The 21675-nt window shown below is 41.6% G+C and overlaps 1 protein-coding gene and 1 long non-coding RNA gene across 2 annotated transcripts in view; both read left to right on the forward strand.

Moving 5' to 3' along the window:
- The window catches only part of LOC121535668, a 48796-nt gene extending 27711 nt beyond the window's left edge, over positions 1-21085 (forward strand). The window contains exons 4-12 of the mRNA XM_041842923.2: positions 83-178; positions 7124-7234; positions 8296-8419; positions 8607-9546; positions 9849-9937; positions 10315-12677; positions 16095-16237; positions 16492-16562; positions 16811-21085. Of these exons, the coding sequence (XP_041698857.2) occupies positions 83-178; positions 7124-7234; positions 8296-8419; positions 8607-9546; positions 9849-9937; positions 10315-12677; positions 16095-16237; positions 16492-16562; positions 16811-20280 (7407 nt within the window). The 3' untranslated portion in view covers positions 20281-21085. The remainder of the gene's footprint in view (positions 1-82; positions 179-7123; positions 7235-8295; positions 8420-8606; positions 9547-9848; positions 9938-10314; positions 12678-16094; positions 16238-16491; positions 16563-16810) is intronic.
- On the forward strand, positions 3700-5051 carry LOC123481533. The gene is made up of 2 exons (XR_006657179.1): positions 3700-4404; positions 4916-5051. It is a non-coding gene; the product is annotated as an uncharacterized LOC123481533 (long non-coding RNA).
- Positions 21086-21675: the final 590 nt, after the last annotated feature.

The raw sequence follows: 21675 nt of genomic DNA on the forward strand, positions 1-21675 counted from the left end.
ATATACAGTAGATCCACAGTGTTTTGGAAGTCTTGTTATCCTATGGCTAGTTTTATTTACCCACTGTGCATTATTGCTGCAGGTTTCAGATCCAAAGGTGGAAGCATCAGAGGCCAGCTTCATGAAGCTGATTGAAACCCTGCTGGAGCAGCCAGAGGAGAGGGAACTCTTCTTCCAGGTCAGTGTCAAAGCATGCTGGGGAAAAAGTGACATGATTGCATTTCACTGCTTCCAGGTCCAACCTGATGCGAGAATCATAATCAGTGAGCCCTTCCTTTCAATGGAACCCATTTTCTTGCCATAGATTGCAAACCAACAACCGTATTTCCAGGCTTATGTTATTCATACACGATTTCTGTATGTAGTGCCTTCAGAAAGTATTCATACCCCTTGGCCTATTCCACAGTTTGTTGTTACAGCCTGAATTCAAAATTGATTAAATAGTAGTTTTTTTCTCAGCCATCTACACACAATACCCCATAAAGACAAAGTGAAAACATGTTTTTAGAAATGTTTGCAAATGTATTGAAAATGAAATACATACATATTCACACCCCTGAGTCAATACTTTGTAGAAGCACCTTTGGCAGCGATTACAGCTGTGAGGTCCCGTGTAGCTCAGTTGGTAGAGCATGGCATTTGCAACGCCAGGGTTGTGGGTTCGATTCCCACGGGGGGCCAGTATGAAAATGTATGCACTCACTAACTGTAAGTCGCTCTGGATAAGAGCGTCTGATAAAATGTAAATGTAGCTTTAAATGTAAATGTGAGTCTTTCTGGGTAATTCTCTACCCAGTGGGCATACGACGTGATAAAGACGTCTTTTACTGGTTGAAATCTGGTCTGGACATATAACCAGATGAAGGTCATGAAAAATACATCTTATTTTGGTTAATATCAGGTTTTAAGTTTAAATCTGATTGAACTACTGACCAGTTATCTAAATGCTATTCAATTAATAGAAACCAATCTATATAAACATGTGCATAGTGTTTGTGGGCCATGCATTCATTGCATATAAGACACTAGAACCATTACAATTATTAAAATTTAGCACACTTGGCAAACAACAGCTGGCAGAGCGCACCAAAGCGGGTTAGGGTCTCGTGGCATACTGTACCCAGTCAACACAATGGGCTCGGGCTTATTCCATTTGAGACTCTGCATTGACTCGGTCTCGGGGGGCTTCATGTGGGCCGAGCTCTTCCCGAGTCTGGCAGAATCATATTACTCTGGGCTCCGGCTAATAGTACTCAGCCAAGTCTACTTCAGCTTATCCGGTCCGATTAACTTTTTCAGGAGTAGGGACATTTGAGGTTTTTATACGGCAGGTGATGAACTATTTACAAAAACAAAGAAATGTGATCAATTTCACCTCCAAGTCATTGAATTTGCTAGGTCATTAAAAGCTCAAATGTATTACTGTCTCTGTGGTCCTATAGCTATCAGAGATGGTCCCTAATTGAGAGAATATCCGATACTCTAAATGCTTTTGCTTTTATTGAAGGCTATGTTTTTCGTAGTTGCAGTCCACCCAATTGAAAAGTGCACATTCATTTCCATAACATTTGTTCTAGGCTACCAGCATGTAAGATAAACAGGCACAATAATACAGGATACCCTTAAAAAATGTCACTGCTGTTATAATGCAGTAAAACTGTGGTACAATGAAATAATGGTTGTTTAATTAGTAATATCTGGTAGCTTGCTGTATGTGTTGGCTTTCTAATGGTAGTCTTTTGTCTGTGTTAGCTAATTGTACTGTTTATTGTGCTGCACATTTTCTTCTGTTCCACTGAATGCTGTTTTGATGTTCTATTTTGACTAACAAAATGTGTTTTCAGAATTTAACAAATAACACGTGGGCCTATGTCTTTTATTTCAATATCCTACTACAATCCACCAGGATTTACAAAACCCTATTTTTATCGCATTTATTTCCATCAATAATTAATCCAAAATGATTGCACCTGAATTTGACCCTGAAAATATGACTATAATATTTTTCCTTAAAGCTTTTAAGCAATTAACATAATGTGTGCAGTAATTGTATTTTAATTTCAGTAGCTAAATTAGGAGGTAGGCATATCAGTTCCAGCTAAAACTTGGATTGGAATCTATCCTTCACGCACAGCAATAGATCTCTGCGCGCAGGCAGCCTGCTCGAGCGCATAGGTCAACATTCCATATGTTAGTTGGGACAGAGCGCCCTTTAGGCTACACAACAACACAGTGGGAAAACAACAACAGTTTTCTTGAAATTTAGACAAAAAACATCTAAAAGATGTGCCTGCTAAGTGGTAGTCCCTGTTCTCCTGCAGTCTTGTTTTACTTTTGTAAGTAAAGCAGTGGTTTGTTGGGGAGAAGAACGTCAAGGAAAGATTTGCTAGCTAGCTAAATTAGCTGGCTAATTTTAGCTAGCTAGCTGTCTAACGTTAGCTCTCTGGCTAATCTCCATGGACATGGTAAGTTTTTATTTAACATTTTGTAGGCGTTGGTTCTAGCTAGCTAACATTTTGACATTTTGATATCTGTTTAGTTAATGATAGTAAACGTGTGTGTGTGTTCTCTGCGTGTGTGTGAGAGATTATGATAACTTTGTCATGTTAGCTATGAGTGTGTGTTCTGTGTGAGGGGGGGAGAGATGATGATTATGATCGCAATAACTTATGGAAAACATTGTCATCATGTCAACATTGTGTGAGAGCGAGAGATGGTACATGAATACACATATAGGAAACGTGTGTGTGTGTGTGTGTGTGTGAAACATGTACCACCAATATGGATGTTTAGACTTTCTTGATTCATCAGAGATCCTTGTATTTTTGTGTATTTTGTATTTGACAATATGATACATTTTGCCTGTCTTTGCTCCCCCTCAACACTCATTCTAACATTACACCTCTCAACTGTCTTTTTCAATTCTAGATTCTCTTTTTTTGCAGGAATCTTCTAGCTTAGATGGAAGGATGGAGGAGGGAACAAAGAGGAGGAGTACAGAAGTTATCCAGTCTGCTGACTAAGAATGCAAATAGCCTATGTTTTGCTGTCTATCTCTATCTGTCTGTCTGCCTGACTGCCAGATTGCTGAGGGGCAACATAGTCAATGCACTTGCTAGGCTAAGTCTAACTTTGTAAAGACCTTAGGTAATGATTAATCATGATCTGTCTTTCTTTACAGTTCCTGAAACATGTCAATGACTTGATGCATGGCCTCTACAGCAGTGCTTGGCCACCCACCAAGTTACCAGTGACCTATTCTGCCACATCCCAGGGGAGAGCAGAACCACCCCTACTTAAATCAATAGTAATTGACAGTGTGCAAAATGTTAGTTTTTTCCGGTTTGATACTCTGATCTTCAGTGTGTATTGATTCCTACCAACCAGCTTTGTAACGATTAGGTTTGTGCTAGCTATGCTGATGATCATTAACTTTTTTCATTGCATCAGGTCTCACTGAGACTGGATTCCCCAAGAGACATGCTATTCAGCTGCCTATTTAGCTGCCCATTATTGCCTGATCTTACACTCTTAGGAAAAGAAAGGTGGTATCGAGAACCTTAGTGTTCATCAGCTGTCCCCATATGAGAACCCTTTGAAGAACCCTTTTTTGTTCCAGGTAGAAGTATTATGGATTTCATGTAGAACCCTTTCCATAGAGAGTTATACATGGAACCCAAACGGGTTCTACCTGGAACCAAAAATGGTTCTACATGGAACCAAAAAGGGTTATCCTATGGGGACAGCCGAAGAACCCTTTTGGAACCCTTTTTTCTCAGTGTAGTGTAAGTAGATCCAATTGAAGTAGCACTAATAGCAATAATATAAGTTTGTAAAGCTGACTTGTAAAGCTGAGTCATGTAAAGTTTCTCCCATTTCTGTTTTGCTCACTTAAACTCAAACGTGCGCAGTTGCAGAGAAGAGGAAGAGATTTGGAATCACACCCATTTCTAACAATGCTTGTTGCAGGAATGATATGACAGACAGAACTTTTGAACAAGATAATATTTTGTCTCTATTGCCTCTTTACACATACTTTTTACTATTTTTAGAGATGAGTTAATGGTAATTATCCAACTACAGTCTACTTTTGATATCCTCTTCTTAAAATGTTTGAAATTGATGACCAATGAATTAATGTCCCACTTCAATATGAGGGGACAGAAGAGCAAACATGCCTTTGCTACCACTTTTAGTAGATTCTGACTGGTAAAGATGTTTTACTGTGCGTTACTCTTCTGTCGTGTCCTGCATGCCCACATTATGCCAATCATTAATTAATTTTCTTCTCTTTTTACCGTAAGTATCATGAAAAGCCAGAAAACTCAGGAGGTTGGTGTGTTGCGGGCCCTCTGGAAAGTCTTCAAATATTCCCATGACCGCTGTGGTGGAGAAGGATGCAAAGTATGTACAGTGGGGGAAAAAAGTATTTAGTCAGCCACCAATTGTGCAAGTTCTCCCACTTAAAAAGATGAGAGAGGCCTGTAATTTTCATCATAGGTACACGTCAACTATGACAGACAAATTGAGAGAAAAAAATCCAGAAAATCACATTGTAGGATTTTTAATGAATTTATTTGCAAATTATGGTGGAAAATAAGTATTTGGTCACCTACAAACAAGCAAGATTTCTGGCTCTCACAGACCTGTAACTTCTTCTTTAAGAGGATCATCTGTCCTCCACTCGTTACCTGTATTAATGGCACCTGTTTGAACTTGTTATCAGTATATGAGCAAGTTGCTCTTTTTTGAAGACATCTCTAAGCTATAACTGTCACAAACTTCTTCAACTAGTACCATGGAAATACTTTTAGCCAGCTGAGTCCACAAAGTTTCTTCAATAATGTCATTTTCTAGTTTTCTTTTAAAATCTCAAATTGATTAAGTTGTAATGTGCTGATTGTCTTAACTGCAGATCTGACCCATCACACGACTCTTCAAGAGGGCCACTACGCTCCAGTTTGGCTTCTGTGCTCAGAGCTTCTTGATGAGGATCTACCCAACCACACCACTCTTATTAATCATTAATCAAATAAAACAATGGGCCTTTATATACTCCGTGTCCCAGTCTTTCTATACATGTAATGTCTGTGAGTGAATTATGAAACAATTACTGTAAATTGTAGATTTGTTTTTGCCATTGCTTGATCTATTTTAAATATAAGAATATGTTGCAGATTAACTTTAATTGGTGACTATGGAAATAAATAGAAATGTAATGAGCAATTTTTTCAATATCCAACTTTATCCTCTGCAATACTTTTTACAGTACACTCTTAGAAAAAAAGGTGCTATCTAGAACCTAAAAGGGTTATTCGGCAGTTCCCATAGGAGAACCCTTTGAATATCTCTTTTTGGTTTCAGGTAGAACCCTTTTCGGTTCTATGTAGGACCCTTTCCACCGGGGGTTCTACATGGAAACCAAAAGGGTTCTATGTGGAACCAAAAAGGCTTCTCCCTGGAACTAAAAAGACTTCTCCTATGGGGACAGCCGAATAACCCGTTTGGAATCCTTTTTTCTAAGAGTGTAGGTAATGAGCTGTAGTCAGGTGGTCATTACCAGGTTATGACCAGTAGGCTACATAATATAGAAGCACATAATATAGTGGTCAGAATTATGACCAGCTGGTCAGATGGAGTTCACAGTTATGACCAACTGGTCATGTGGTGGTCAATAAAAATACATTAAAAAAACTTCATTTTTCAACCGGTTTCGACCAGAATAAGACGTCATAAAAATAAGTCATACTGACGTATTTTTAACCAGGTTTTGCCCACTGGATTGTGCAATTTAAAAAAAAATAATGTTTTAAGCTCTGTCAAATTGGTTGTTGATCATTGCTAGACAACCATTTTCAGGTCTTGCCATAGATTTTCAAGTAGATTTAAGTCAAACTGTAACTCGGTCACTTGGGAACATTCACTGTCTTCTTGGTAAGCAAGTCCAGTGTAGATTTGACCTTGTGTTTTAGGTTATTGTCCTGCTGAAAGGTGAATTCATCTCCCAGTGTCTGGTGGAAAGCAGACTGAACCAGGTTTTCCTCTAGGATTTTGCCTGTGCTTAGCTCCATTCCATTTCTTTTTTATCCTGTAAAACTCCCCAGTCCTTAACGATTACAAGCATACCCATAACATGATGCAGCCACCACTATGCTTGAAAATACAGAGAGTGGTACTCGGTAATGTGTTGTTTTGGATTTGCCCCAAACGTAACACTTTGTTTTCAGGACAAAAAGTGAATTACTAAGCCAATTATTTTTACAGTGTTACTTTAGTGCCTTGTTGCAAACAGGATGCATGTTTTGGAATATTTGTATTCTGTACAGGCTTCCTTATTTTCCCTCTGTCAATTAGGTTAGTATTGTGGAGTAACTACAATGTTGTTGGTCCATCCGCAGTTTTCTCTTATCACAGCCATTAAACTCTGTAACTGTTTTAAAGTCACCATTGGCCTCATGGTGAAATCCCTGAGCGGTTTCCTTCCTCTCCGGCAACTGAGTTAGGAAGGACGTCTGTATCTTTGTAGTGATTGGGTGTATTGATACACCATCCAAAGTGTAATTAATAACTTCACCATTCTCAAAGGGATACTCAATGTTTGCTTTTTTTATTTTTACCCATCTACCGATAGGTGCCATCTTTGCGAGGCATTGGAAAACCTCCCTGGTCTTTGTGGTTGAATCTGTATTTGAAATTCACTGCTTGACTGAGGTACCTTACAGATAATTGTATGTGTTGGGTACAGAGATGAGGTAGTCATTCAAAAATCATGTTAAACACTAACATTGCACACAGAGTGAGTCCATGCAACTTATGTGACTTGTTAAGCACATTTTTACTTCTGAACTTATTTAGGCTTGACATAACTAAGGGGTTGACTACTTATTGATGCAAGACATTTAAGCTTTTCATTTTTAATTAATTTGTACAAATAAATAAATAAATAGTTCCACTTTAATATTATGGGGTATTGTGTGTAGACCAGTGACAACATAATCTCAATTTAATCAATTTAAAATTCATGCTGTAACACAACAAAATTTGGAAAAAGTTAAGGGGTGTGAATACTTTCTGAAGGCACTGTATGTACATTCTACTGTCATCTGATTGTCCTGTTTATTAGAATGTTTTTCCAGAGGAGTATGGCCCCAAGTATGACTCAACACTGCAGATTCTTATGTGGGAGTTCCTGTCCAGACTGGAGAAACTGATTCCTGCTCCAAACCTTAAACAGGTATTATTATTCTGTACATCATCTGAGATATGCATTAGGGATGGCCATTTGAAAGAATGTCTGTGTTCGAGTACTCTCATATTATAATCTTTTGAGTACTCAAGTATGGTATGCTATCGGTTGCTCTAATTTCTGGTTGTTCTGATAAGGAAATGTAACATATTTTCACTGCACTTAACACACTCCACAAACAATTGACACATCTTAGAGTTTGTAATTTTGTCAGTGCTTATACATTTAACCTGCTTAATAGTAGAATTTTGTACGTTTTAAGTATTTGTATTAGATTATTAGCAATCGAATACACTCCTTGGATTAGTACTCACGCCCATCCCTAGTATGAATGCGGCTTTCAGGAAAGAATGTGTCCCAAAGTGCCTCTCATTCCAAACAGAACCTTGAAACACCATTTTGATATGGAATAGGTTATAGGTAAGTTAGGTCTTAGGAGCATGATTAGACACTACCACTTCCACACTCCTTCCCCAGGTGGCAGCAGCAACCAGGTCCAGGTGCTCTGTCAAGCCTTGATAAAGTGCACAGGTGGGCGCAATCAGGTTGATTGGCATTCAGTGAGGAGAGGTGGCCAGTTAATATCTTTAGTTTGGCATGCCTTTTTGTAGTTTAGTATTTTTCAACATTTATTTTGTCACTATGAACAACGAATACTAATCTGCTTGGACTGTCCGACCAAGAGGTCGTGGATCCCGGTAAAATGCGCTGTCTCCTATGGTCCTCTGTAGCTCAGCTGGTAGAGCACGGCGCTTGTAACGCTAAGGTAGTGGGTTCGATCCCCGGGACCACCCATACACAAAAAAAAAATTTATGCACGCATGACTGTAAGTCGCTTTGGATAAAAGCGTCTGCTAAATGACATATTATTATTATTATTATATTATACAACACGGTCCTCATACGCTGATTTCTCACATAGATGCACATCATAAATCCGGTTACAGACCAGTTAAATAGGCCTAAGTCCCCTAGACCTAGCGAGAGCAGCAATATTAGCAGGCTAGTTAATTGGTTTTGTAACAATTGTAACTTTCTCCATCTCTTAGACTGCATCGTGGCTTAGCCTTGCCCCTGCTCTCTTAGAGGAGTGTGTGCAGTCTGTGGCTCACCCTGAGCCATTACAGGCAGTCCTCCGTCACCATAAAAATGGACATCACTTAGACACCAATGGTAGGTGGGGTACAGGATTTGGAAATAATTTACCTGCCTGTTTGCCTGAATTTATTTTATTTGTTAAAGAAAACGCGGCTGTCCTAATATTTCAATATTTACCGGTGGAAATGCAGGAAATTAAGATAACTTATAATTGATCAGTAATTGCTGATGTTAACCTGTGATGGTCTCTCTCCTTTTCTAGCTCTAAGGTCCACTGGTGGTGACTACATCCTCTCTTCACTGTCTTTCCCTTCCTCTGTGAAGGAAGAAATTGCCTCTTACCAAGCAGGCCCAGAGAAACCGTCCTATCCCACCATGCAGGGATATCAAACCCTTTTCCCATGTGATGAACCAGGGATGAGCTGGGACTGCAGAATGGCAGATTGTAGGGTCTGGACTGTAAATCAACCAGCTGTTTCTGCTTCTGTGGAGGTAGAGGTCAAGACTATAGAGGATGCCACTGAGATAACCGTTAAACGCAAGACAATAAACAAAGAGATGATCAAAGAGACCAGGAGAGATAAAGCTGTTCTCTGCCCTCAGACCCGCAGCGGGCTGAAAACCAGCCGCTTGACCGCTTCCTGTCTGCGCCGTCAACCCGTACTGCGGTTGAACAGGCTTGACATTAGCAATATGCCGTTACCCAAGTCCTTGCTAACACTGATTCTAAGGAGAGGGAGACTGCAGGCTGAGACAAGACGCCCAGGACCGAAAGGAATTGACAGAAAGAAAAAACGGAGAAGAGGTCGTGGTATTACAAATGAGAAGATTGAAATGCACACACTTGACATAAGCGATATGCCGCTACCCAAATCAGCGCTAACACTGACGCTAAAGAGAGGGGTACTGCTGGATGAGCCGACGAGTTCCCAAGTACAGAAAAAAAGAGGCAGAAAGAAAGGAAAGAAAATAGGACCTGGTACCACCAGATTAAAGATCGAGAAGATTGGAGCACACACGCTTGACATTAGCGATATGCCATTACCCAAGCCCTCACTAAAACTGATTATAAGGAGAGGGAAACTGCCGGCGGAGGCAACGGGTTCTCAAGGGGGGAAAAAAAGGGGCAGAAAGAAAAAATGGAGAAGAGGATGTGGTGTCAAAAATGAGGGTGTGAAAAGAGAGCGGTCACCTGAAACTGAGTGAGTGTCCGCTGTGGAACAGAGGTATTCAAATCCAGGCCTCAAGGTCTGCAGTGCTGCTGGTTTTCTTTTCTCCCAGGTAGTAAATGTATTTATTAATATCAGTGATTGTTCAGAGAATACACTCACCTAGTGTACAGAGGATTGAATCCTGATTCGAGGGGTATTGGGGAAAAGATTAAAACCAGCAGTGATGCAGACCTCAGCCCAGATTTGAAGTAGTAGCGGTTACTAGTAGTTGCTAGGACCTTGGCAGTGAACTTACTCATTGAAAACTGACTTTCATTTTGGTCTCTTCTCAGGGAAGAAGCTGAACCATCAGATAATGAACTTTGGACCACTGTCAATACAGGGGTCACTCTCAATGAAAGGGCCACTGACGATGAATCTGGTAAGAAAAGTTCCTTAGTGAGTGTAGAGCAGTGAACGTCAAGATCCTTAGATATGCAAAACTCCTGAATAAAGAAGAAGAAACTATAAATGACAGCCTTAAAGATGCAGAGAAAGTGGTTACTAGACCGAAATGTCCATGATACTCTCTTGCGAGTTCAGTAAACACTTTCCCTGCATCTATTAGGCTGCAGTACCTTGTTCTTTATTTGAGAAGTTCCATATCTCTTCACTGCATTAAATGGGCACAGTATTGAGATTTGTTCAAATGTGGTCTAGTCTATTTTTATCAAGCACTGAATCTGTCTTACTTGTTCTCTTTGACTGAGTTATGTCGATATATGGATGTCTTGCTCACTTCTCTCTTTTCAACACTAGGTGGAGTCCATGCTTCTCTTCATTGCCCATCATCTCATAAGAGGGAGGAGGAACAGCCCATACAGACCTTTCACTCAGAGGAGCACAGTGGTCATATGGCCGAAGGGCAGAACAGAGAAGAACTCCCAGAGATGGTACCTCAGGACTCACTAACTCCTGAGCCATCCAACACCTCTCACAAAATTCACTCAGAGGAGCACAGTGTTCAGATGGCCGAAGCGCAGAACAGAGAAGAACTCCCAGAGATGGTACCTCAGGACTCACTAACACCTGAGCCACCCAACACCTCTCACAAAATTCACTCAGAGGAGCACAGTGTTCAGTTGGCCGAAGCGCAGAACAGAGAAGAACTCCCAGAGATGGTACCTCAAGACTCACTAACACCTGAGCCACCCAACACCTCTCACAAAATTAACTCAGAGGAGCACAGTGTTCAGTTGGCCGAAGCGCAGAACAGAGAAGAACTCCCAGAGATGGTACCTCAAGACTCACTAACACCTGAGCCACCCAACACCTCTCACAAAATTCACTCAGAGGAGCACAGTGTTCAGTTGGCCGAAGCGCAGAACAGAGAAGAACTCCCAGAGATGGTACCTCAGGACTCACTAACACCTGAGCCACCCAACACCTCTCACAAAATTAACTCAGAGGAGCACAGTGGTCATATGTTCGAAGCGCAGAACAGAGAAGAACTCCCAGAGATGGTACCTCAGGATTTACTAACTCCTGAGCCATCCAACACCTCTCACAAAATTCACTCAGAGGAGCACAGTGTTCAGATGGCCGAAGCGCAGAACAGAGAAGAACTCTCAGAGATGGTACCTCAGGACTCACTAACACCTGAGCCATCCAACACCTCTCACAAAATTAATTCAGATGAGCACAGTGGTCATATGGCCAAAGGGCAGAACGTAGAAATTATTTTAGAGAGTGTACCTAATGATTTACTAACTGAGATTGTACTTCAGGACTCATTAACTCCTGAGCCATCCAACAGCTCGCACAAAAGAAGCCAACGCGTCAAAGCATGCTCTTTCTGTGGCAAGACTTTCACTGACACACTGGGCTTGACAAGACACATGCGATCTCACATTGAGCAGAGGTCACACCAATGCACCCAGTGTGGGCAAGACTATGAGTCCAGTGAGGACTTAGAGGAACATCAGAAGAGTAGCTGTGAGGAGAAGATAAAAAAAGACAGTGGTGGGGAAACTGTCCAGCAAAAAACAGATCTGAAAAGAGACAAAAAACCTGATCTGAAAGCAGACAATAAACCTGACCTGAAAGGACAAACAAAAGGCCGCGCCATAAAGTGCCATGTGTGCGGGAAAATAACTACTCGTATGCTGGGTTTGCGAAGGCACCTTCTACTTCACTTCAACAATGGCGCATACAAATGCCCTGTGTGTCCAACAACTTTTATAACAAATGCTGATTTGAGATCGCACCTGAGATTGAAAAGATCTTGTAGGGAGAAATGTTCTGATGAAGTAATTAATACCAAGGTCCATCTCCAATCCAACCCTGGTGAGTACAAGTGTCCTTACTGTGGGGACACTTTCCAGCTACCACATGATCTGAAAGGACACACAAAAGACTGTTCCAGAAAGTGTCATGTGTGTGGGAAAACAACTTTGAAGCCATGCGGCATGCGAAGGCACATGTTAAGACACACCAACAATGGCCCCTACAAGTGCCCAGTGTGTCCAAGGACTTTTATATCCCATACTGATTTGAAGATGCACCTGAAAAAAAATAAACAATGTAGGGAGAAATGTTCTGATGTGATGGTGAAGGAATTACTGTCATCAATAGATGGTAGATGTGGGAAAAATGAAACAGGAGTCATAAGCTGCCAACAACCAAGCTCCAGCAACGCAGGCGGGCCTTCGAAGAGTATTGAAAAGTTATTTGAACAGTTCTCTTATGACTTTCAGCAATCTGATAACAGCAGGAGTAGTGACGTGAACCTGAATAGCCTTGATGAAGACTACAGTCAGTCTACAGTCAGTCAATACCAACCCATGAAGGATGTTGACCTGAATATCCTCCATGACGACTACAGTCAGGAGATCAGTCAAAACCAACCCATTACGGATGTTGACTTGAATTGCCTCCATGAAGCCTCCATGATGACCACTGAAAACTACAGTGATGAGATCAGTCAATACCAACCCATGAAGGACGTTGACCCAGAGAAGGACAGAAAGTCTGTGAATGATTCAGGGGTAAATGAGATGCCCAATGACAAAGAACCAATCTCAACCAACGGCTTAACAGGGAAGCAGGTGTCCCAGACTGACCCAAGGCCTCTCCAGGATTCTCAACCAGAGACGAGCGGAGAAGTGAAGACCGAGATACAGGTGATACCGTAATCGACAATAGATACGACAATACTAAAGGTTTTAAGGAAATGCAGGGCTCCAGACTAACATTTTCCGCTGATGGCACTGGTGCCACTAACTTTTTCAGTTTTTTTCGCAGTATCACATAGAGCCGGACGATATGGACAAAAATCCGTAACGCGATAAATTGCCTGAATTGATGCGATAACAATAAATAGAACGATAAGTTTAAAACAATGTGCACCATTTGTTTTCTCTTTTCTTTAAACTACTACTAGTTTGATGGTTTTAGCATCAATTATTCCATATTAGCAAACTTATTTCAATAATAAATACATGTAATTTATTGTTACATCTAACATATCCAAGCAGGAATGCATGATTCAAAATATTTTGATATCCAACCTAATCCATTGATTGTCATTTGGGTTGACAATTAGGCTATTTGTGTTATATTTGACTGTCAAAATAGGGCTTTAGAATGTTCATATTTTTTCGTTCAATAGAGATGAATTTGTCTTCATCATCGTCATGTGTAATATTATATATAGCCTAGGCCTAATTCAATTGGTACTAATTCACCACCTGAGGAAGTGGAAACTCAAAATGCATTAGATAGATCACATTAGCTAGCACTCTACATATAACACCTACTGCTAGTAGCCATGTATTAATCTAACAGTAAATGTAATGTCCTAAAAAAAACTTTGCAATGAGGCCTAGTGCACTCGTGATTGCCGATGCACAATTTTGCACGCTCCGTGTTTCAAAGCCATATCAGATATCTTGATTGTAAAACAGTGTGCTTTGAGCTCAGTAACGATAGTTGAGTAATAAAAGTATACCTACAGAAAGCTGAGACACTCCTCACTTTAATATGGACAACTAGTTGCTCCCAAAGTTGTTTCTTTCCCGCAATTGCATTTTGAAGTGGTATACAATCACGAGGGGCGAGAGAGAGTGTGAGAAGCTAGCTCGTTACAGCCGGCCCCAGTGAAACAGGCAGGCAGGGCAGATAATTTACTTTACTGTTTAACAAATCCATAGTTATATCTGCCTAAAAAATAGGATGTTTTGATTGACTTGACCAGGTAGAATGTTCAGCTTGCACCAGTGCGACCAATTATTTGTTTTTACTTGCACAGCCAAGTCAAAGGGACTAAATGGTCACAGTCTGGAGCCCTGAAATGATGGACAACAATGGCTTTCAACCCCTTTTCCTATAATGCATTGGTGTTAGCAGATGTGTAGATACTCGAAAATGTAAGGAATATGGCGGTAGCTCTCCTAAACCTGGGCCCCTATTCACAAAGTGTCTCAGAATAGGAGTGCTGCTCTAGGATCAGTTTTGCCTTTCAGATCATAATAAATAAGACCTGATCTTAGATCAGCACTCGTACTCTGAGAAGCTTTAGAATCTAGGGCCCTGATTGGAAGGCAAATGGAGCACCAACATGTTGCTATAACGGAGTGTGTTCCACAAACTCTGGGGGTTGCCTCTGGACCGGGCTGAAGTGCCGTTCCTTATTTTTGTATTATTATATTTAAACAAATAACTTCATGTCAAAATGTAACTACTATATACAGTGAGGGGAAAAAGTATTTGATCCCTGCTGATTTTGTACGTTTGCCCACTGACAAAGAAATTATCAGTCTATAATTTTAATGGTAGGCTTTAACAGTGAGAGACAGAATAACAACAAAAAATTCCAGAAAAACGCATGTAAAAAATGTTATAAATTGATTTGCATTTTAATGAGGGAAATAAGTATTTGACCCCCCTCTCAATCAGAAAGATTTCTGGCTCCCAGGTGTCTTTTATACAAGTAATGAGCTGAGATTAGGAGCACACTCTTAAAGGGAGTGCTCCTAATCTCAGTTTGTTACCTGTATAAAAGACACCTGTCCACCAGAAGCAATCAATCAATCAGATTCCAAACTCTCCACCATGGCCAAGACCAAAGAGCTCTCCAAGGATGTCAGGGACAAGATTGTAGACCTACACAAGGCTGGAATGGGCTACAAGACCATCGCCAAGCAGCTTGGTGAGAAGGTGACAACAGTTGGTGCGATTATTCGCAAATGGAAGAAACACAAAAGAACAGTCAATCTCCCTCGGCCTGGGGCTCCATGCAATATCTCACCTCGTGGAGTTGCAATGATCATGAGAACGGTGAGGAATCAGCCCAGAACTACACGGGAGGATCTTGTCAATGATCTCAAGGTAGCTGGGACCATAGTCACCAAGAAAACAATTGGTAACACACTACGCCGTGAAGGACTGAAATCCTGCAGCGCCCGCAAGGTCCCCCTGCTCAAGAAAGCACATATACAGGGCCGTCTGAAGTTTGCCAATGAACATCTGAATGATTCAGAGGAGAACTGGGTGAAAGTGTTGTGGTCAGATGAGACCAAAATCGAGCTCTTTGGCATCAACTTAACTCGCCGTGTTTGGAGGAGGAGGAATGCTGCCTATGACCCCAAGAACACCATCCCCACCGTCAAACATGGAGGTGGAAACATTATGCTTTGGGGGTGTTTTTCTGCTAAGGGGACAGGACAACTTCACTGCATCAAAGGGACGATGGACGGGGCCATGTACCGTCAAATCTTGGGTGAGAACCTCCTTCCCTCAGCCAGGGCATTGAAAATGGGTTGTGGATGGTTATTCCAGCATGACAATGACCCAAAACACACGGCCAAGGCAACAAAGGAGTGGCTCAAGAAGAAGCACATTAAGGTCCTGGAGTGGCCTAGTTAGTCTCCAGACCTTAATCCCATAGAAAATCTGTGGAGGGAGCTGAAGGTTCGAGTTGCCAAACGTCAGCCTCGAAACCTTAATGACTTGGAGAAGATCTGCAAAGAGGAGTGGGACAAAAAACTCCTGAGATGTGTGCAAACCTGGTGGCCAACTACAAGAAACGTCTGACCTCTGTGATTGCCAACAAGGGTTTTGCCACCAAGTACTAAGTCATGTTTTGCAGAGGGGTCAAATACTTATTTCCCTCATTAAAATGCAAATCAATTCATAACATTTATGACATGCGTTTTTCTGGATTTCTTTGTTGTTATTCTGTCTCTCACTGTTCAAATAAACCTACCATTAAAATTATAGACTGATCATGTCTTTGTCAGTGGGCAAACATACAAAATCAGCAGGAGATCAAATACTTTTATACTTTTTTCCCTCACTGTATTTTATCCCCTTTCTCTCCCTCTATATCATTAATTATCCACTTTTATGACACTTTAATATCATTTGGTCACTGTGGATAAAAGCATCTATGTCATCTAGTATTAGCTACATGTTTATCCACCTTCATTTGAAGTTTACATAAGTGTGATACATTTAAGTTAATTCAAGAAAATAAATGAAAAGGCATGGCTTTAAGTCTGAGTGTGCATTTTTATGACCAGAATATATATTTTATACAGAGCGGGAAACTGCATGCTGAGGCCACGGGTTCCCACGGACAGAAAAGAAGAGGCAGAAAGAGAAAACAGAAAAGAGGACATGGTGACAAAAATGAGAAGACCGAAACAAAGGGTGTGAAAAGAGAGCGGTCACCTGAAACTGAGTGAGTGTCAGCTGTGGAACAGAGGTATTCAAATCCAGGCTTCAAGGGAGTAAATTGATCGACGAAGGAATACATTCACCTATTGTACAGAGGGTCTGTCCCTGATTTGAGGGGTTATTGGGGGAAGGGTGAAAACCAGCAGTGGTGCAGACCTCGAGGCCCAGATTTGAATGCCCCTATTGTAGTGGCTAGGACCTTGGAACTGAACTTACCCATTGAAAATCATAACTTACTTTATATTTGTCTCTCCTCAGGGAAGATGCCAAACCGCCAGATAATAAACTTTGGACCACTGTCATTAAAAGGACCACTGTCAGTGATTCTGGTAAGGAGTGTTCCTTAGTGTGTAGAGCAGTGAACATGAGCTCCTTATTCAAAACTACTGAATAAACAAACTAGGTTACTAGCCCTAAGCGTCCATGCTATTCTGCTGTCAGAATAACCAAGTGCTTATGTGTATCATCCTTTGAGTTCAGTGAACACTTTTACTGTATCTTTTAGGCTGTAGTACCTTGACTTGAGTTTGTTGATAAGATGTGGATGTCTTGCTCACTTTTCTCTCTTCAACACTAGGTGGAGTCTCAGAGAGTGTACCTCAGGACTCAATAACTCCTGAGCTATCCAACACCACTCACAAAAGAAGCCAAAGAGTCAAAGCATGCTCTTTCTGTCGCAAGACTTTCACTGAAACACTGGGCTTGACAAGACACATGCGATCTCACATTGAGCAGAGGTCACACCAATGCACCCAGTGTGGGCAAGACTTTGAATTCAGTGAGGACTTAGAGGAACACCAGAAGAGTAGCTGTGAGGAGAACAAGAGTGGTGATGACTACTGTGGGGAAACTGTCCAGCAAAAAAATTATCTGAAAAAAACACCTGATCTGAAAAGAGACAAAAAGCCTGATCTGAAAGGACACACAAAAGATGGCTCCATAAAGTGCCATGTGTGCGGGAAAATAACTACTCGTATTGTAAGTTTGCAAAGGCACCTTCTACTTCACTTCAACAATGGCGCATACAAGTGCCCTGTGTGTCCAAAGACTTTTATATTAAATTGTGATTTGAGATCGCACCTGAAATTGAAAAGATCATGTGGGAAGAAATGTTCTGATAAAGTAATTATAACCAGGCTCCACCTCAAATCCAACCCTGGAGATTACAAGTGTCCTTACTGTGGGGACACTTTCCAGCTACCATATGATCTGAAAGGACACACAAAAGACTGTTCCAGAAAGTCCCATGTGTGTGGGAAAACAACTTCTCGAATGATGGAAATGCGAAGGCACATGTTAAAACACAAAAACAATGGCCCCATCAAGTGCCCAGTGTGCCCAAAGACTTTTGTATACCATACTAATTTGAAGAAGCACCTGAAAACGAAAAAACTTTGTAGGGAGAAATGTTCTGATAAGATGGTGAAGGACAATGCTGATTTGAAATTGCCCCGAAGATTGAAAAGGTCTTATAGTAAGAAATGTTCTGATAAAGTAATTACAACCAAGCTCCACCTCAAATCTAACCCTGGGGATTACAAGTGTCCTTACTGTGGGGACACATTCCAGCTACCACGTGATCTGAAAGGACACACAAAAGACTGTTCCAGAAAGTGCCATGTGTGTGGGAAAATAACTTCAACGGCACGTGGCATGCGAAGGCACATGTTAAGACACAACAACAATGGCACCTACAAGTGCCCAGTGTGTCCAAGGACTTTTATATACCATCCTGATTTGAAGAAACACCTGAAACTGAAAAAACGTTGTAGAGCGAAATGTTCTGATGTGATGATGAAAGAATTACTGTCTTCAGGATATGGTAGATGTAGGAAAATGTTAAATGAAACCAGAGTCATCACAAGCTGCCAACAACCAAACTCCAGCAACACAGGTGGGCCTTCAAAGAGCATTGAAGAGCTCTCTCATGACTCGCAGCAATCCGAGAATAGCATGAGTAGTGATATGAACCTTATTAGCCTCGAAGAAGACCACAGTGACGAGATCAGTCAATACCAACCCATTAAGGACGTTGACTTGAATAGACTCCATGAAGACTTCAGTGACGAGATCAGTCAATACCAACCCATTAAGGACATTAACCAATCCAACCCTGGTGAGTACAAGTGTCCTTACTGTGGGGACACTTTCCAGCTCCCAGATGATCTGAAAGGACACACAAAAGACTGTTCCAGAAAGTGCCATGTGTGTGGGAAGATATCCTCAAAGGCATGTGACATGCGAAGGCACATGTTAAAACATGACAACAATGGCCCCATCAAGTGCCCGGTGTGTCCAAAGACGTTTATATTCCATACTGATTTGAAAACACACCTGAAAACGAAAAAACTTTGTAGGGAGAAATATTCTGATGTGATGGCGACGGAATTACCTTCTTCAGTAGATGGTAGATGTAGGACAAATGTCAATGAAACAGGAGTTATGACAAGGTGTGAACAACCAAGCTCCAGCAACACAGGTGGGCCTTCGAAGAGTGGGCCTGTGTTGGGTTTGAAGAGCTTTGACGAGTTCTTTGAAGAGCTCTCTAATGACTCCGATATCAGCATGAGTAGTGAGGTGAACATGAATAGCCTCTATGAAGACTTCAGTCAGGAGATCAGTCAATACCAACCCATTAAGGACGTTGGCCAATCCAACCCTGGTGAGTACAAGTGTCCTTACTGTGGGGAGACCTTCCAGCTACCACGTGATCTGAAAAGACACAAAAAAGACTGTTCCAGAAAGTGCCATGTGTGTGGGAAAACAACTTCGACGGCATGTGGCATGCGAAGGCACATGTTAAAACACTACAATGGCCCCATCAACTGCCCGGTGTGTCCAACGACTTTTGTATACCATACTGATTTGAAGAAGCACCTGAAAACAAAAAAACTTTGTAGGGAGAAATGTTCTGATGTGATGGCGAAGGAATTACTGTCTTCAGTAGATGGTAGATGTAGGACAAATGTCAATGAAACAGGAGAAGGGGCAAGTTGTCAACAACCAAGCTCCAGCGACACAGGTGGGCCTTCAAAGAGCATTGAAGAGTTCTCTCATGACACGCAGCAATCCGATAACAGCATGAGTAGTGATGTGAACCTGAATAGCCTCCATGAAGACAACAGTCAGGAGATCAGTCAATACCAACCCATTAAGGACATTGACCAATCCAACCCTGGTGAGTACAAGTGTCCTTACTGTGGGGACACTTTCCAGCAACCAGATGATCTGAAAGGACACACAAAAGACTGTTCCAGAAAGTGCCAGGTGTGTGGGAAAATATCCTCGAAGGCATGTGACATGCGAAGGCACATGTTAAAACACTACAACAATGGCCCCATCAAGTGCCTGGTGTGTCCAAAGACTTTTATATTCCATACTGATTTGAAGACGCACCTGAAAACGAAAAAACTTTGTAGGGAGAAATGTTCTGATGAGATGGCGAAGGAATTACTTTCTTCAGTAGATGGTATATGTAGAAAAACTGTGAATGAAACAGGAGTCATGACAAGGTGCCAACAACCAAGCTCCAGCAACACAGGTGGGCCTTCGAAGAGTGGGCCTGTGTTGGGTTTGAAGAGCTTTGAAGAGTTCTTTGAAGAGCTCTCTAATGACTCCGATATCAGCATGAGTAGTGATGTGAACCTGAACAGCCTACATGAAGACTACAGTCAGGAGATCAGTCAATACCAACCCATGAAGGATGTTGACTTGAATATCCTCCATGAAGACTACAGTCAGGAGATCAGTCAATACCACCCCATGAAGGATACTGACCTGAATAGCCTACATGAAGACTACAGTCAGGAGATCGGTCAATATCAACCCATGAAGGACGTTGACCTGAATAGCCTCCATGAAGTCTATAGTGACGATATCAGTCAATACCAACCTGTTAAGGACATTGACCCAAAAGAGGACAGAATGTCTGTGAATGATTCAGGGGTAAATGAGATGCCCAATGACAAAGAACCAAACTCAACCAACGGCTTAACAGGGAAGCAGGTGTCCCAGACTGACCCAAGGCCTCTCCAGGACTCAATCTGAGCCGAGCAGAGAAGCGAAGAACGAGATACAGGTTATACCGGTATTGACAATACATACAACAATACTAAAAGCCCTGCAATTTGAGGTTTTAAGAAAATGATGAACAGCAACAACTTCTCTATATTTCTTTGTTTTTTTTGTAGATGTTGTTATTGATTAGGTTAGGTATTTAGAGATGATAGACAAGATTCCCACTAGTAATTACCAGTTGGAGGGGCATTCAAGTGGATCTTTCCCAGTCGTATGTTGGTATTTACGAATTTACGAGATGTTATGAACGCAGCATAACCCCAGTGAAAAGTCAGGTGTCTCAGGGGGCGGAGTCTCTCAAGGAGAGTTTTGAGGTATCCCCAGTTTGTGAAGCTACTCATGTTCATAAGAGTGCTGATGGCAAACCAGATGGGGAGAAATATGATTTGTGTGGGGACTTAGAGGAAACATTCTTTGCCAAACTAGATGGTGGTTCAGGTAATGGTTCTCCATAGTGAGAAAGTTTGTGTCTCTAGCAGAGAACTTCTGGGCAGAGATATACAGTGCTGTGAAAAAGTGTTTGCCACCTTTAGCTGCAATGACTCCAACCAAACGTTTCTTGTAGTTGTTGATCAGTCTCATGTCGCGGTGGATGAATTTTTGCCCACTCTTCCATGCAGAACTACTGCTCATTTCAAGTCCTGCCACAACATCTCAATTGGGGTTAGGTCTGGACTTTGACCAGGCCATTGTAAAACTTCAAATGTGTGGCTTTTTAGCCATTTTCATGTAGACTTGATTGTGTTTTGGATCATTGTCTTACTGCATGACCCAGCTGTGCTTCAGCTTCAGCTCACAGATGGATGGCCTGACATTCTCCTGTAGAATTCTATGATACAGAGCAGAATTCATGTTTCCTTCTATTAAGGCAAGTCGTCCAAGTCTTGAGGCAGCAAAGAATCCTCAAACCATCACTCTACCACCACCATGCTTGACCGTTGGTATGAGGTTTTTGGACGACGTGGGTCCCATTTATGCCTGACGATAACCAAACACTGCATTCCACAGTAAGAACCTCATACCAACAGTCAAGCATGGTGGTGGTAGTGTGATGGTTTGAGGAATCTTTGCTGCCTCAGGACCTGGACGACTTGCCTTAATAGAAGGAAACATGAATTCTGCTCTGTATCAGAGAATTCTACAGGAGAATGTCAGACCATCCGTCTGTCAGCTGAAGCTGAAGTGCAGCTGAATCATGCAGCAAAACAATGATCCAAAACACACAATCAAGTCTACATGAAAATGGCTAAAAAGCAACAAATTTAAAGTTTTGGAATGGCCTAGTCAAAGTCCAAACCTAATCCCAAATTAGATGTTATGGCAGGACTTGAAACGAGTAGTTCATGCTTGAAAACCCACAAATGT

The sequence above is a fragment of the Coregonus clupeaformis genome, chromosome 21, assembly GCF_020615455.1.
Source record: "Coregonus clupeaformis isolate EN_2021a chromosome 21, ASM2061545v1, whole genome shotgun sequence".
In the NCBI taxonomy this organism is placed as follows: domain Eukaryota; kingdom Metazoa; phylum Chordata; class Actinopteri; order Salmoniformes; family Salmonidae; genus Coregonus; species Coregonus clupeaformis.